The following is a 12,518-nucleotide window of genomic DNA, read 5'->3' on the forward strand; positions in this document are numbered from 1 at the left end:
CAAAAGGGCAACCTAAGGAGATTCCTGAATGTCAGAGATACACATAGAACTGTAGGAGGTAAACCTAAAGTAATTTTGATATGATGTTTGTATTCATGTATACAGACTTTTTCTTCTTAGGGTTTGTAGATCAATACTAGATGCAAGTAGACCAGCTGCTAAAGTTGTTTTGCCTAATTGCTACAAATGGAGGTAAAGCCAAAACATTTTTTTGGATTTAATGTGGAAGGGTTAGAACCTTTGTCAGGTTTTATTTACTATGTGAATAAACCACACCCTCTTATACCAAATATAAAGTGGCTACAATGTCCCCTTAGCTGCCACGATAATACTTATACCCAGGAAGCTCAAAATCAAGATGCATTCAATAGCAACCAACAGAAAAGTTCAAAGTCAAAAACATTAAAAAATGTCCAACAAAAAGTATCAAGAAATTCCCATATAAACTGGTGATATCTTCATACTTTCCAACAATTCCCCTTTTTTCTCCAGAAGTGACATCAGACGTTGCCAAAAGTGTTGCGGCGGCCATTTTGAATGAGGTCCAGACTGATCACATACACTAGAAAGTGAGCAGGCTTGAAAGAGAGATACAATTGCTGTGAATACTCTGCAAATGTAAGCGCTTTTAATAAAGTAAGATGTTTTTGACATAAGACGTTAGTATGCCAACGTTGGATCTCATGGTATAAATGAACCATGCAATCTGGTTGTAGTTAATTTTTAAAAGTAGTGGTGCAATGCAGTACAATGTGAGCGCATTCAAAATGAATAGGCTCAAATCGCACCACTCTGAATCACATGTGAGCCAAACAAAAATGCGCTGAACTTTCCTGTCATTCATAGTGTGAGATTATCAGCTCAAAGATGCATGAAAGGATGAAAAGGACTATTTTCTTAAAGTGGAACCTCAACGGTCTGAGGTCCCTTGCCAGCATCTTCTTACAGGTGCGGGTCTTTGACATCTTTATTGGCCAGCGGAGGATGATGTCACTCCTGTGCATGTGGAGAACAGTCATCCTGGCATACAGACACTGTGCCTGAATGTAAACTGAATTGCACATGTGCAGCTCATTGTACACTCTACAGATGACTGTGAACAGTGAGGTAGTTTTGTTTTATCGCAGAATAGAAATGTCATGGCTCTTATGCAATTACGAGCCTGTCTCATCAGTTTTTTTTTTATAATTAAAACTTTATTTAAAAAAACATGGCAATTATTTGTAGTACAGTGTGCTTTAGCAGCTTAATGCTCTCTAGTTAGGATTTAGATCTACATTACGTTATGTGCACATAAGACCAGTTTAGATTTTACCATACCACCAATAAACTAGTGTATTCTGTATGCAATAAAAAGTTAATTCCTAGTTGTAGTTAGAGACCATGTTTTAATGCAGAGGTCTTATTATGATAAAACAGACTACTGCTCAGCCTCAGATTTTGCTGCATTAGACCCAGGCCTATGTACCTATTAACATATTTAGATTTATTTATAAACCAATTGCCCTGCTATCATGTGTGGAAAATGACAAAGTTATTTATAATCATTTTAAAGGACAAAGATTTCAATGTGAATATCTTCTTAAAAAGGACACAACTTTGTGGCTGAGCCAAGGCTTGGTGAGACAGCTTACTAATGAGTTAGAGCTGGAAACCATTGTTTGCCTTATTGCCCCCCAGATAGACATTGGCTTTTTTGCTGCAAATTAATTGACCTACAGTATGTGCTGGCTGAAGCCATGCCAGTTCTCATGGTAAGCCAGTGCTGGACAGTTGTGTGTGCATAGTCTCCTTTGTAGTTTACAGTCAAGCTGTTCCCAGGGAAATATTTTGGGGTTTTGCCTTGACACTGGAGAACAAAGTGCAGTATTAAATAAACATTTCAGTGACTCTGCCATCTGCTGTTTGTTACACTGCATATTGAAACCTAAAAAGTGCACAGGTTTTTGCATGTGATGTGTAATGGCCTCATACCTGTACATTTACATTACACATAACATTTCTTTTTGCTTTGGATAGAGTAGAGAATTGAGAAGACCCGTCAGGTTATTTTTTTTTTTTGGCTGTCTTGGTCTTGTCAGGGAGATTTCGCTTTCACAACAGGAAGTAAGAGTCAATCTGCAAAGTTGTAAGCAAAAAGGTTTCCCATTGGACGAGTTCCCCTCACCTTTTGTCCCCTCTGGATTTCCTATCTCTTTCTGTAGCAAAGACAATGACCACCAGTAGACATGTGCACACTGGAAAAGTTTGTTTCTTTTCACTTTCGGATGCATTCGTTAACAGAAGAATTCATTTTGGATGTGTTTGTTAATGGACCCTATTCGTTTTTGGAATTCATTTCATATCTTTGGTTTTCAGTTAGTTTCATTGGCAATAGCCTGATTGCTAAGGAGCGAGCAGCCACCGTGTCCTTAACAACTATTATTCATCTACTGTCAGCAGGATTCCCCGCTGTCAGCAGAATGGAAACAAATGAAGTGGCAGTTAATTTTTTCTTCTAAACAGTGTGGGGGTCCCCCCCAATCTTCAGGTGACCCTGCCCCCATGTTAACCTGTCATTTGGTGACACAGGACCAGTCGTATTCAGCATTTTTTTTAGTTTATTGTTTGTGCGTGTCAGCGTTCATCATGATTGACGTTGGGCCTACTTCGGGAGACATTTATTTTTGGTGTTGGTGGAGGGGCAGGGGAGGGTAATAAAGGACTTATCAAAAACTGTGTCTGTGGGTTTTTTTTTTTTTTTACCTTTTACACTTTTTTTGTGGGGAACCGCGATCTGGGGGCCCCCTTGCTAAAGGGAGTTTCCAGATTGCAATAAGGACCCCCCCCCCCGCACGCAGACACTCACAACCACCGCCCTGGGTTATGAAGCCCTTGTTCCCCATCGCCGAAAACATCCCCTCCATGTTGAGGGCACGTGGACTGGTATGATTCAGGCACTCACTCACCTATTAAGAAGGGCCTGGTATGGTATGGGGGGGGCATGCTGTTTTTTTTTTGTTTTGTCTTTTTTTTTTTTTCTTCAACCGGCAGTTCTTTTTACATTTGCTAACCGTGCATGAATCATGGTAGTTAAGGACGGTACGAGTCTGAACAAACTGAATTGCACATGTCTAATAACCTGGACTAATATAGGTGGTGAATCTACCCAGCAGGGATCTGGGCAGACAAAGACCGGGGATATATACTCATGCAAAACAAAAAATGGCTTTACATATACTTTTAAGTATAAAAATGGGAGTTGTTTGCCATTACAACTACTCGGGTATCAACTTTTATATTGTCATTCGATTTATTTCTACAGGCAATGCCTCCTTGTTTCCATTATTCAATTTATGCAGAAAGGAGCAGTTTTGTTAGTACAGGGTAATATGTTATGGGGTAGTTATAGCTGGAAAGGCATTTGCCTGACTACTGCTTTGCATTGCTCACTAATGCAAAGTACAATTACCCTTTGTTCTTGTTAGAACAGAGAAGGTCATTTTAATGTAAGTCAGTTAATTTGGTCTTCTTCCTTGCCTTGCTGCATTAATGCTAGCACTTTGTTCCTCCATCTACACAATAAAGGTAGATGGAGGAATTCTTCCCACTGAGATATTGTATTCTAGTAGCACATCCACTATCCAAATACACTGATCAGTGGCTCCAGCTTCTGTTGTGTGGTCCACATGCTAATTGAAATTCCAACAGGGACTGGCCCAGTTTTGATCAGTGTATGGCCAGCTTTAATAAGCAACTTATATCACCTTATTTATTTTTTGCCTCCTTCTCATTACCCATGAATTGTTTTACACATCCCAACCAACACAATATCATTATCATCATGGTCTCCTACTTCAGAGTACTCGGAGCCCCCTTCACATCGGTGTCCTCAGAACCCCCCCACAGTAGTGTCATATTTTACAATTAGTACAGCAGCAGCATAGCAGAGGGCAGGAGGCAGATCAGGTCTGGACAGAGGTGGATTTTCTTCCCCTTCTGAATGTTGAAGGCCAGTCCTGGATCAGTATCATGTGTTTCTGTGGTTCAGGCTGGCCTGCCTACACCATGAGAACATATAAGGACTGTGCAGTGCTGTTAAATAGAGGACTCTGGGAAATCTAGGATTTGACATCACCCTTCAAGTGGTGCCCAGGTAATGTGTCATACTGCTATACCCTGGAAATGCATCTGTTGCTATGTGATAAACAAATATTTACACTGATACCATTTATTCAAATAATTGTCTGCATAAAGTCATCTTTTCTGTCCTCAGTGATTTTTTTACACCTATAATGTTGTGATGTTCATTAAATATTCAAAGACTGTAGTCACAACTTCCCAAAATTGGTCCACCTTTGGTGGCCATACACATAGAAATTTGTGATTGATCTAAGCCTGAGAGATTGCAAAACAAGTAATTATCAAATAAAATAACAAATGAATGCGACATTGTTCATGTACTTTGCAATAACTGAAAATATGATTGATCATTCACAGCTGTATTATACCAATTAAAAATGATGGTTTTATTGATCTGTATTATGATTGGCTCTCTGGCACACACACACACACACACACAGATATTCAAGTGAAAAGTGATCAATAAAATTCCACCACAGCTGATTCATACAGCAGAATCTAAAGCTGTTATGAGCTCTCACAATCGATTGAATGGAGAGTCTCTGGTTTGCGATTTCTATTTTATTAAATCAGCTTAGCCACATTGAGCAATCACATTGATACATGTGTGGCTACCATAAGCCATACAGTACATGTTCCAAAGCCATTAGTTTGGGTTGTATTAACATGTAATGTGGCATGTAAGTTTTCTGTGCAGCGTGTGGGATTTTTTCTATTAAAAAAAAAACAAAAAACATAAATATGGCATTATGTGCTAACCAGTGAATTACTGTGCAGCGGACATGGGAGTTGATAATATAATTTCAATATCCACCTTATTTAAAGCAAAGCTTTAACCCCAATCATTTAAATGCAAGCAACCACTGGGTATGAAATAGTTACAATTGTCTCTAGTATCACCAGCCCTGCTGAAATGCAGTTGGAAGAGATTAGCTGGGATGAAGCGATGGGATGATTAAATTGGTACCCAACCACCACTGCTTAAACACAAGGTTTAGTCTGACAGTCGGCACCCCACACGTATTGATTTTTGCTTTGTCTGATAAATGTAATCTTGAGTGACTGTTGCATGGCAGCTCGATATCTGAAATACAGCCAATGCCTGAAGAGCCGTCTTGGGTAAGGAAAGCCTCATAAACAATGTCTACAGTATAAGAGACACAGATGGGCCATTCTTCCCTGGCAGTAAAGGCTCAGACCTTCTTTTCCCATGTAAACAAACATTCATCGCACTGACAGCACAGCCTATTCCGTGCAGCTGGCATATGTTTGATGAGTTTCACAGAACCCATGCCATGAATACTTGTATTTAGAGGGGAAATGCAGTTGTGGTTTATGGACAAAGCTTGCTGTTTTTTGTCATCTGCTAATAAAAAATGGGGCAATAAGTGGTCAAATCAAGCAGCTTACCAGCAAGTAGAGAATGTGCCCTCTCACAGGAAGCATATTTGTTAAATTAATTGAACAAATAATGAATCTTGATACCCAACAATTGAGCACTTCTGGGCCGGCTTTGGGAGAATTCAAGGAGCAAAGCTTTAAAGTGACACTAAACCATATCCTTATTTTTTCAAAAATAGCTCATACATATCCCCTAATTATTGGCCCTGTAATACATTGTTCATGGAATTGTTTCTTACTGTTTTTTCTGCCTTATTTTAACATTCTTTGTGAGTATCTGATCTTCTCCTTTCCCCTCTCACTTCTGTTTAAATGAGCAGTTAGTTGTGGTCATGTGTGCGGATCTGTGCGCACTACACATCCCATAGTCCACACTTGCTAGTTAATTTTGGAAATGAGAGAGAGAGGGTGACTACCTTCCTAATGACAGTGGGACCATGAAAAACGAATGTAGTCACACTATAATGGGAAGTCATATCACAGCAGCAAAAACAAAAGTATTTGGAGGAGGCTGAAAACAGTAGAAGGTAGTTTTCTGAGTTAAAATACACACTTAGAATATATGTTTTTTTATACCTGGAGTTTAGTGTCACTTTAGGTGCCATGTGCATGTGCTATCCATAGCAAGCAGCCCAAGCTGGTTGCTGCTTGTTACTGCTTGTTACTGCACTGTGCCCTCAGCAATTTGTTTCTAACAAACATCATTGTAAAGCTTGCATAAAATCTAAAGGGATGATTTTTCCATTTTTTGACCAAACTATATTGGGTCTACTGTGAAATTGTTTGGGATCTTTTGTTATGCCTATTTACACAAATTTCTAATATACATAAAAAATTTACAATATTACATTTATGAATATGCTCAAAACTGATGTTGTCAGAAAATATTTTTAAACTGGAGTCATTCATTTGCCTGGTCCTTCTGTTTGTTCAGTCCTAGGCAGCCATTTTGGTTCCTTGCATAACACAGATCTCTTCATGTTTTAGAGCAGGGGTGTCCAAACTTTTTTCAAAGAGGGCCAGATTGGATGAAGTGAACATGGTGGAGAGCCGAACATTTTTCCAAACATTCTTTGAACCATTACAATTAAATGCAAATAAATTATTTTATGCCAAGTTACTGTATTTTTCGCCGTATAAGACGCACCTAGGTTTTAGAGGCAGAAAACAGGAAAAAAAAATTCTGAACTAATGGACTGCAGACACAGTACAGGAGATGACCAGAGACTGCGGACAGCACAGGGATGACCAGAGACTGCGGACAGCACAGGGATGACCAGAGACTGCGGACAGCACAGGGATGACCAGAGACTGCGGACAGCACAGGGATGACCAGAGACTGCGGACAGCACAGGGATGACAAGAGACTGCGGACAGCACAGGGATGACCAGAGACTGCGGACAGCACAGGGATGACCAGAGACTGCGGACAGCACAGGAGATGACCAGAGACTGCGGAGAGCACAGGAGATGACCAGAGACTGCGGAGAGCACAGGGATGACCAGAGACTGCGGACAGCACAGGGATGACCAGAGACTGCGGACAGTACAGATGACTGCTGACCTTTGGGGAGGTGGGGAGCGGGTACCTGAATTTGACAGGTACCCGCTCTTACTTCCGCAGTTGTTCTTTGATCTTACCAGTTCCTCGATCCAGCCGCGTGCTGTCTTCCCGGCTTCTGTAATGGCGCTCGGCATGACAGCCGGGTGCCCAGTGCGCATGAGCAAGAAGCACTTGCGCTTTGTGATTGGTCCGGCGGCTTCTGGGATCTGTCGTGTCCCAGGTACCGCCTTACCATTCACAAAAAGCACCGCTTCCTGCGCATGCGCACTTGGCACCCGGCTGTCATGCCCAGCGCCCACACTACAGAAGCCGGGAAGACAGCGCGCCGCTGGATAGAGGAACAAGTAAGGTCCCGCTGCAGAGCTGAGCGGCCGGCCCGGTATTCTGACACGGCCGCGGTGGAAATACCGGACCGGCCGCTCCATATTCGCTCCATAAGACACACTGACACACTGACATGGAGGGCCGTATTAAACCGACCCTCGGGCCGTAAATGGCCCGCGGGCCGGACTTTGGACATGCCTGTTTTAGAGGTATCATTGAACATACACATCAGCCTTTGTATGGCTCCATCAGTTTGTTAGATCTGCCTTTAGCTGGATTGAGTTCTTCTGTTTCTCATTGACAATGAGAATCTCTATTTCTGACTTCCAATCTTGCTTGTAGCAATTACTATAAAGTTAGTTTCTCTGATGCTTGTTTTGTTTTAAAATGTTACATATTTTAATTGTATGACATGCAGCAGAAGGAGAGATGCCATCACTCAGCTGTAAAATAGTTATGGCTTTGGTGGGTGAGTTCATCCATTGGCAGCAACCGAGGTAAGTTATCAACTGGTGTGCACATATCCTTTTTAAAGTTCCAAAAAATAAAGTACAAAAGGGTACTTGCCACCTTTCTAAGTTCAGGCGTTTTTAAACTGATACTTTTTTTAAAATCTGTTTTACTATATGTATACAATTACTGTAAACATTTACTACATGACATAGGATTCCCGGAGCACACCAGAGGAAGCCTGCTTTAAAGCTGGCTTTGTGTGACTGAAAACACAGATGAGGCTGTCCAATAAAGGATGATTCACTGCTCTGACCGATTCCCTTGTGTGTGTGGTAACTTGAGCTACTGTTCTTTGAAAAAACATGTATTATTAACAGTAAAAATAAAGTTACAGTCCATGTGGAAACAGAGACATAAGCTACATTCACACAGGTGATTTAGGCTGGTGTGAATTGCAGTGGCTGGAATCTTCTGGTTGCGGCTGCTGGCCCTGTTCACTATAATGAAAAGTCACAGATGTTCACAGCTCTCCACACAGCCAGCAATTACCTGTGGTGATCACTGCTAGATGCACATTATGGATACACTTTCTTTTGGAACTCATGCTGGTGACCTCTCATTATAGTGGATGGAGCTGATGTTCACACCTTCTGCTGCATGTCATACAATTAAAATATGTAACATTTTAAAACAAAACAAGCATCAGAGAAACTAACTTTATAGTAATTGCTACTTGCAAGATAGGAAGTCAGAAATAGAGATTCTCATTGTCACTGAGAAACAGAAGAACTCAATTCGGCTAAAGACAGATTTAACAAACACTGATGGAGCCATACAAAGGCTGATGTGTATGTTCAGTTATACCTCTAAAACATGAAGAGATCTGTGTTATGCAAGGAACCAAAATGGCTGCCTAGGACTGAACAAACAGAAGGACCAGGCAAATGAATGACTCCACTGCAATTCACATCGACCTACATTTCTAGTGTGGTTGTAGCCTAATGCCCCTTCTTAATAATATGAACAAAGAAAGAAAATATATACAAAACAACTTTTTATTCCTTATAAATTAAATTATATTGTACAAAAGTGTACATAGTCTAAGACAGTTTTCCAAGAACTTCCAAATGACTTAGTTTTGGATTTGATATCATTTCCTGTTATTTTGTTGCAGGCCTCAGTGTGTCTGAGTGTGTTTTACATCCGACTGACTCAGCATATTAGATTATACAGAGTTCATTACAGAGCGGATCTGATCTAGCAAAAAGCAGGGCTTTATCCTGTCACAACAATCAGAGGAGGGTTTTAAAAAGGAGACCGCTGCAAAATCCCTAGTGACCTGTTCTTTATAAAGCATAAACTGTGTCTGTTTTTTCTGAATAGTGGAATGTTGAATGTGTGTGATAACCTTTTTCTTCCACCTTTTAATGTATCTGTTTTGCATTTTGAATGGACTCTGGATACAATGTTTATCTTAAGTTATGTAGCCACCATTAAAAATTATGACTAGCTGAACAATTCTGTGATGATGTAGAATGTATAGTATGACATCCTAGATTGATTGATTGCATATATAAAATAAACTTGAACCCATAGGTGAACCTTATATATAGTAAATATGTAATTTAGTTTAGAAGATCGTGTTCTTATACTTTATTTTCATCCAAGCCTCCAACCTTAGGTTAGTTCTGTTTATTTATACTTTACATAAGCAAGTACAAGCATTATTCTTTTTACCAATTTTTCACTACTGAAGTTTTTTTTTTAAACAGTTAATTGCTGTCCCAGTCCCGTGAAAGAACTTGTGCCTGCAATAGGCTTGCACAAACTGTAGGGCCAGCTTTTGTATATTTTTGCATGGTGGGATGACACACAGACACAGGGAAAATCTGTAAACTCCTGCAGGCATTGTACTTGGTGTTAATTAAAGGATAAGTTAACCTTTGCAAAAATAAATAAATTAATAAATAATTGCATATCTTTTTGCAGGTAAAAAAATTTGAATTTATTATTTTTTTGTGCAATCTCAGCCTCCTGCAGACTGTCAGTGTAGCTGTTTGCCTGTACCTTGTATGGGTAGGCCGTAATTGAATGACAGGAAGCATCAATGAACTACCTAGAGCACTCAACAGCTCCCTGGTAGTTAATTGAGAACACAAGCCATCAGTCGCAAAGGCTGTCAGTACTTGTAGTTCTCGCATTCACAGAACTGTGTGAATGGTTGTATTTTTTTAATTGTGACAGCAGGAGCTATTACAAAAGGTGAACTTATCCTTAGGGCCCTAGAGCTGTAAGGCAAGCAAATGGATAAAGGCATATTGGGACCTAGGCAAGGTGGTAGCTTTGATTCCGCCCCATTCCAATCTTTTTGATTGACACTGATAAGGATTTCAATAGGTACAGAAGCTGCCCTATTTGTACTGTCTGTACTGGCACGGCTCCCATGGCATACCAACTGCCTACATGTGCATGGATTTTGTAGCTGGGCCCACTGAGATCCACTGGGCCCTAGACATCTGTCTGCCTAGTGGATGATCTGGGTCTGCAAGTGTGCTAACCAGTATCAGATATGACATGTTTAAGATGCAGGAGAGCATGCCTAAAGCACAAAAAAGTAAATTGACCCTCATTGTTTTTTATTTTTACTTTTTTATCTCTGAATTAAACTGATTGTAAAGGAAATAAAAACAAACAAACATGTTTACTTATCTGCTTTGTGCAATGGTTTTGCACAGAGCAGCCCTAATCCTCTTCTTCAGTCCCTTGCTGTAGCTTCTGGCTCCTCCTCCCCTCTGAGTGGTTCCATAACAGCCAGGGAGAGAGAGAGAGAGAGAAACCTACGGTAAATATCCAAAACTGCAACTGCATAAAAATTGCAGTAAAAATGCATTGGTGTCCAAGCTGAATGAACCACAGCTGTATCGCACTGCTGGTACTCCTGGAATCACACTTCAAAGCTGAAGGAATTTGCACCGCTTCTGTGTGAACCTAGCCTAAAAGGTGTTTAACATCCTATTTAAATATCTATCAGGGTTCTGAAAGTAAGGTTCCTTCTTCTAAGTTAATTTCACCCACTGAAAACAATTTGGGGGACATTCAGCCTATCTGTTTTTGTTCAGTTATATTATTATAATAATATTATTGGTAATGCAACATGGGGACATCATAGGTTGGTGAATTTCATTATCACCTACTTTAAGACAGGATCTAAGTCGTGGAGTGGAGAAGGCTGATAGGTTGAGTGTAGTGTGCAGTTGGCAAAGTCACAAACATTCTGCTGATCCAACACATGAAAGTCCTGCTCTGAGCAACTTCTTCACCTGTGCTTCTATTCGCCTGGAATTTGATGGTTTGACTAAAGATATTTTCTTCTAACAGTTATATATATTTGGTATTTTTCTTTAGTATGTCTAAATAAAAAAAAATTAAATTTTGTCTTTCAGCAACAGCTACAGGCCTATGTCGCCTGGGTGAATTCACAGTTAAAGAAAAAACCTGGGGTTAATCCTGTACAAGACCTGCGTCTTGACCTTCGGGATGGGGTGGTTCTGGGTCATCTGATTGAAATCGTGGGTAAGTAACTGTAGAGGTGGCGAGGTGTATGAGGGGCGTTCAAGTCAAACCAGGACTTTTAATTTTCCATGTTTAAAAAGAATGCTAGCGTTGCAAGTGTGTCCTATTACTCAGTGGTGTATTTAGGTTTTGTGCTGCCCTAGGCAACACAAAAATTGGACGCCCACCCTCCACGGCGGAGAGAGCCTGACAATAACCAACAACACCCCTGCCCCACCACACCCCCTACCGGAGAGAGCCTTCCACTAACGTGCGCAACCCCCTCCCTCCCCGGCAAAAGAAAGAAAGACACTCACCTTCACAGCTCTGGACATCCCCGGGAACGACAGTCAGGCTCTGCATACACCATCAAGCAGCTTGCAGCCTCTCTCGGATCCCACCTGCTCCCCTAAAAAATGCCGCCCTAGCAAATGCTTTATTTGCCTTGTGTTAAATACACTCCTGCTATTACTGATAGGCCGAACATATCTTACGGGCCAGTTCAGAGACCGTTATTCAAGATGGCAGACAACAGTGCATGCATGGAACAGCATGTGGTGACTAGGTTTCTTGTGAATGAAGGCATAAAACCCACAGATATCTACAGAAGACTTCAAACGCAGTACGGTGATGAGACGCTCAGCCGCAGTAAGACTTTTGAATAGTGTAAACATTTCAAAGATAGATGTATATTTGTCAGTGACGATTGTGGCCGTGGTGGTTCCTAGCCCACAGCAGGCATTCCTGTGAACATTCAGCATGTGGAACTCCTGATTCTGGATAATTGATGCATAATCTGGTTCAAGCATACTGACAAATCTTTGTATGCTTTCCAGGCATTAGTTAAATGCTGGTATAAGTATATAAATGTAGCAGGGAAGTATGTTGAACAATAAATTTGTTCTTTTATTATATAAACTCAAAAGTTCCGGTTTGCCTTGAATGCCCCTCGTAAGATTTTTGAGGAAATACCGTTCTTTTTCTACTAATTATCAATTAAAATTGTTGCTATTGCATAGTTACATCGTAAGGTTAAAGTGGTATTATAGGTTCGGCTTGACCACTTTACAACCTCGCTATAGCCGAATAATGGCTACAGCAC

At 40.7% G+C, this 12,518-nt stretch overlaps 1 protein-coding gene across 3 annotated transcripts in view; it reads left to right on the plus strand.

The window, feature by feature from the left end:
* Positions 1 to 12,518, plus strand: part of DIXDC1 (DIX domain containing 1) — a 307,504-nt gene that overhangs the window by 65,476 nt on the left and 229,510 nt on the right. For all 3 annotated transcript variants that reach the window (XM_089670198.1, XM_089670197.1, XM_089670199.1), the window contains exon 2: positions 11,308 to 11,437. In XM_089670198.1, the coding sequence (XP_089526324.1) occupies positions 11,308 to 11,437 (130 nt within the window). The remainder of the gene's footprint in view (positions 1 to 11,307; positions 11,438 to 12,518) is intronic.

Source organism: Staurois parvus, unplaced genomic scaffold (genome assembly GCF_062004578.1).
Source record: "Staurois parvus isolate SC_StPar_1 unplaced genomic scaffold, SC_StPar_1.0 ptg000087l, whole genome shotgun sequence".
Classification (NCBI taxonomy): Eukaryota; Metazoa; Chordata; class Amphibia; order Anura; family Ranidae; genus Staurois; species Staurois parvus.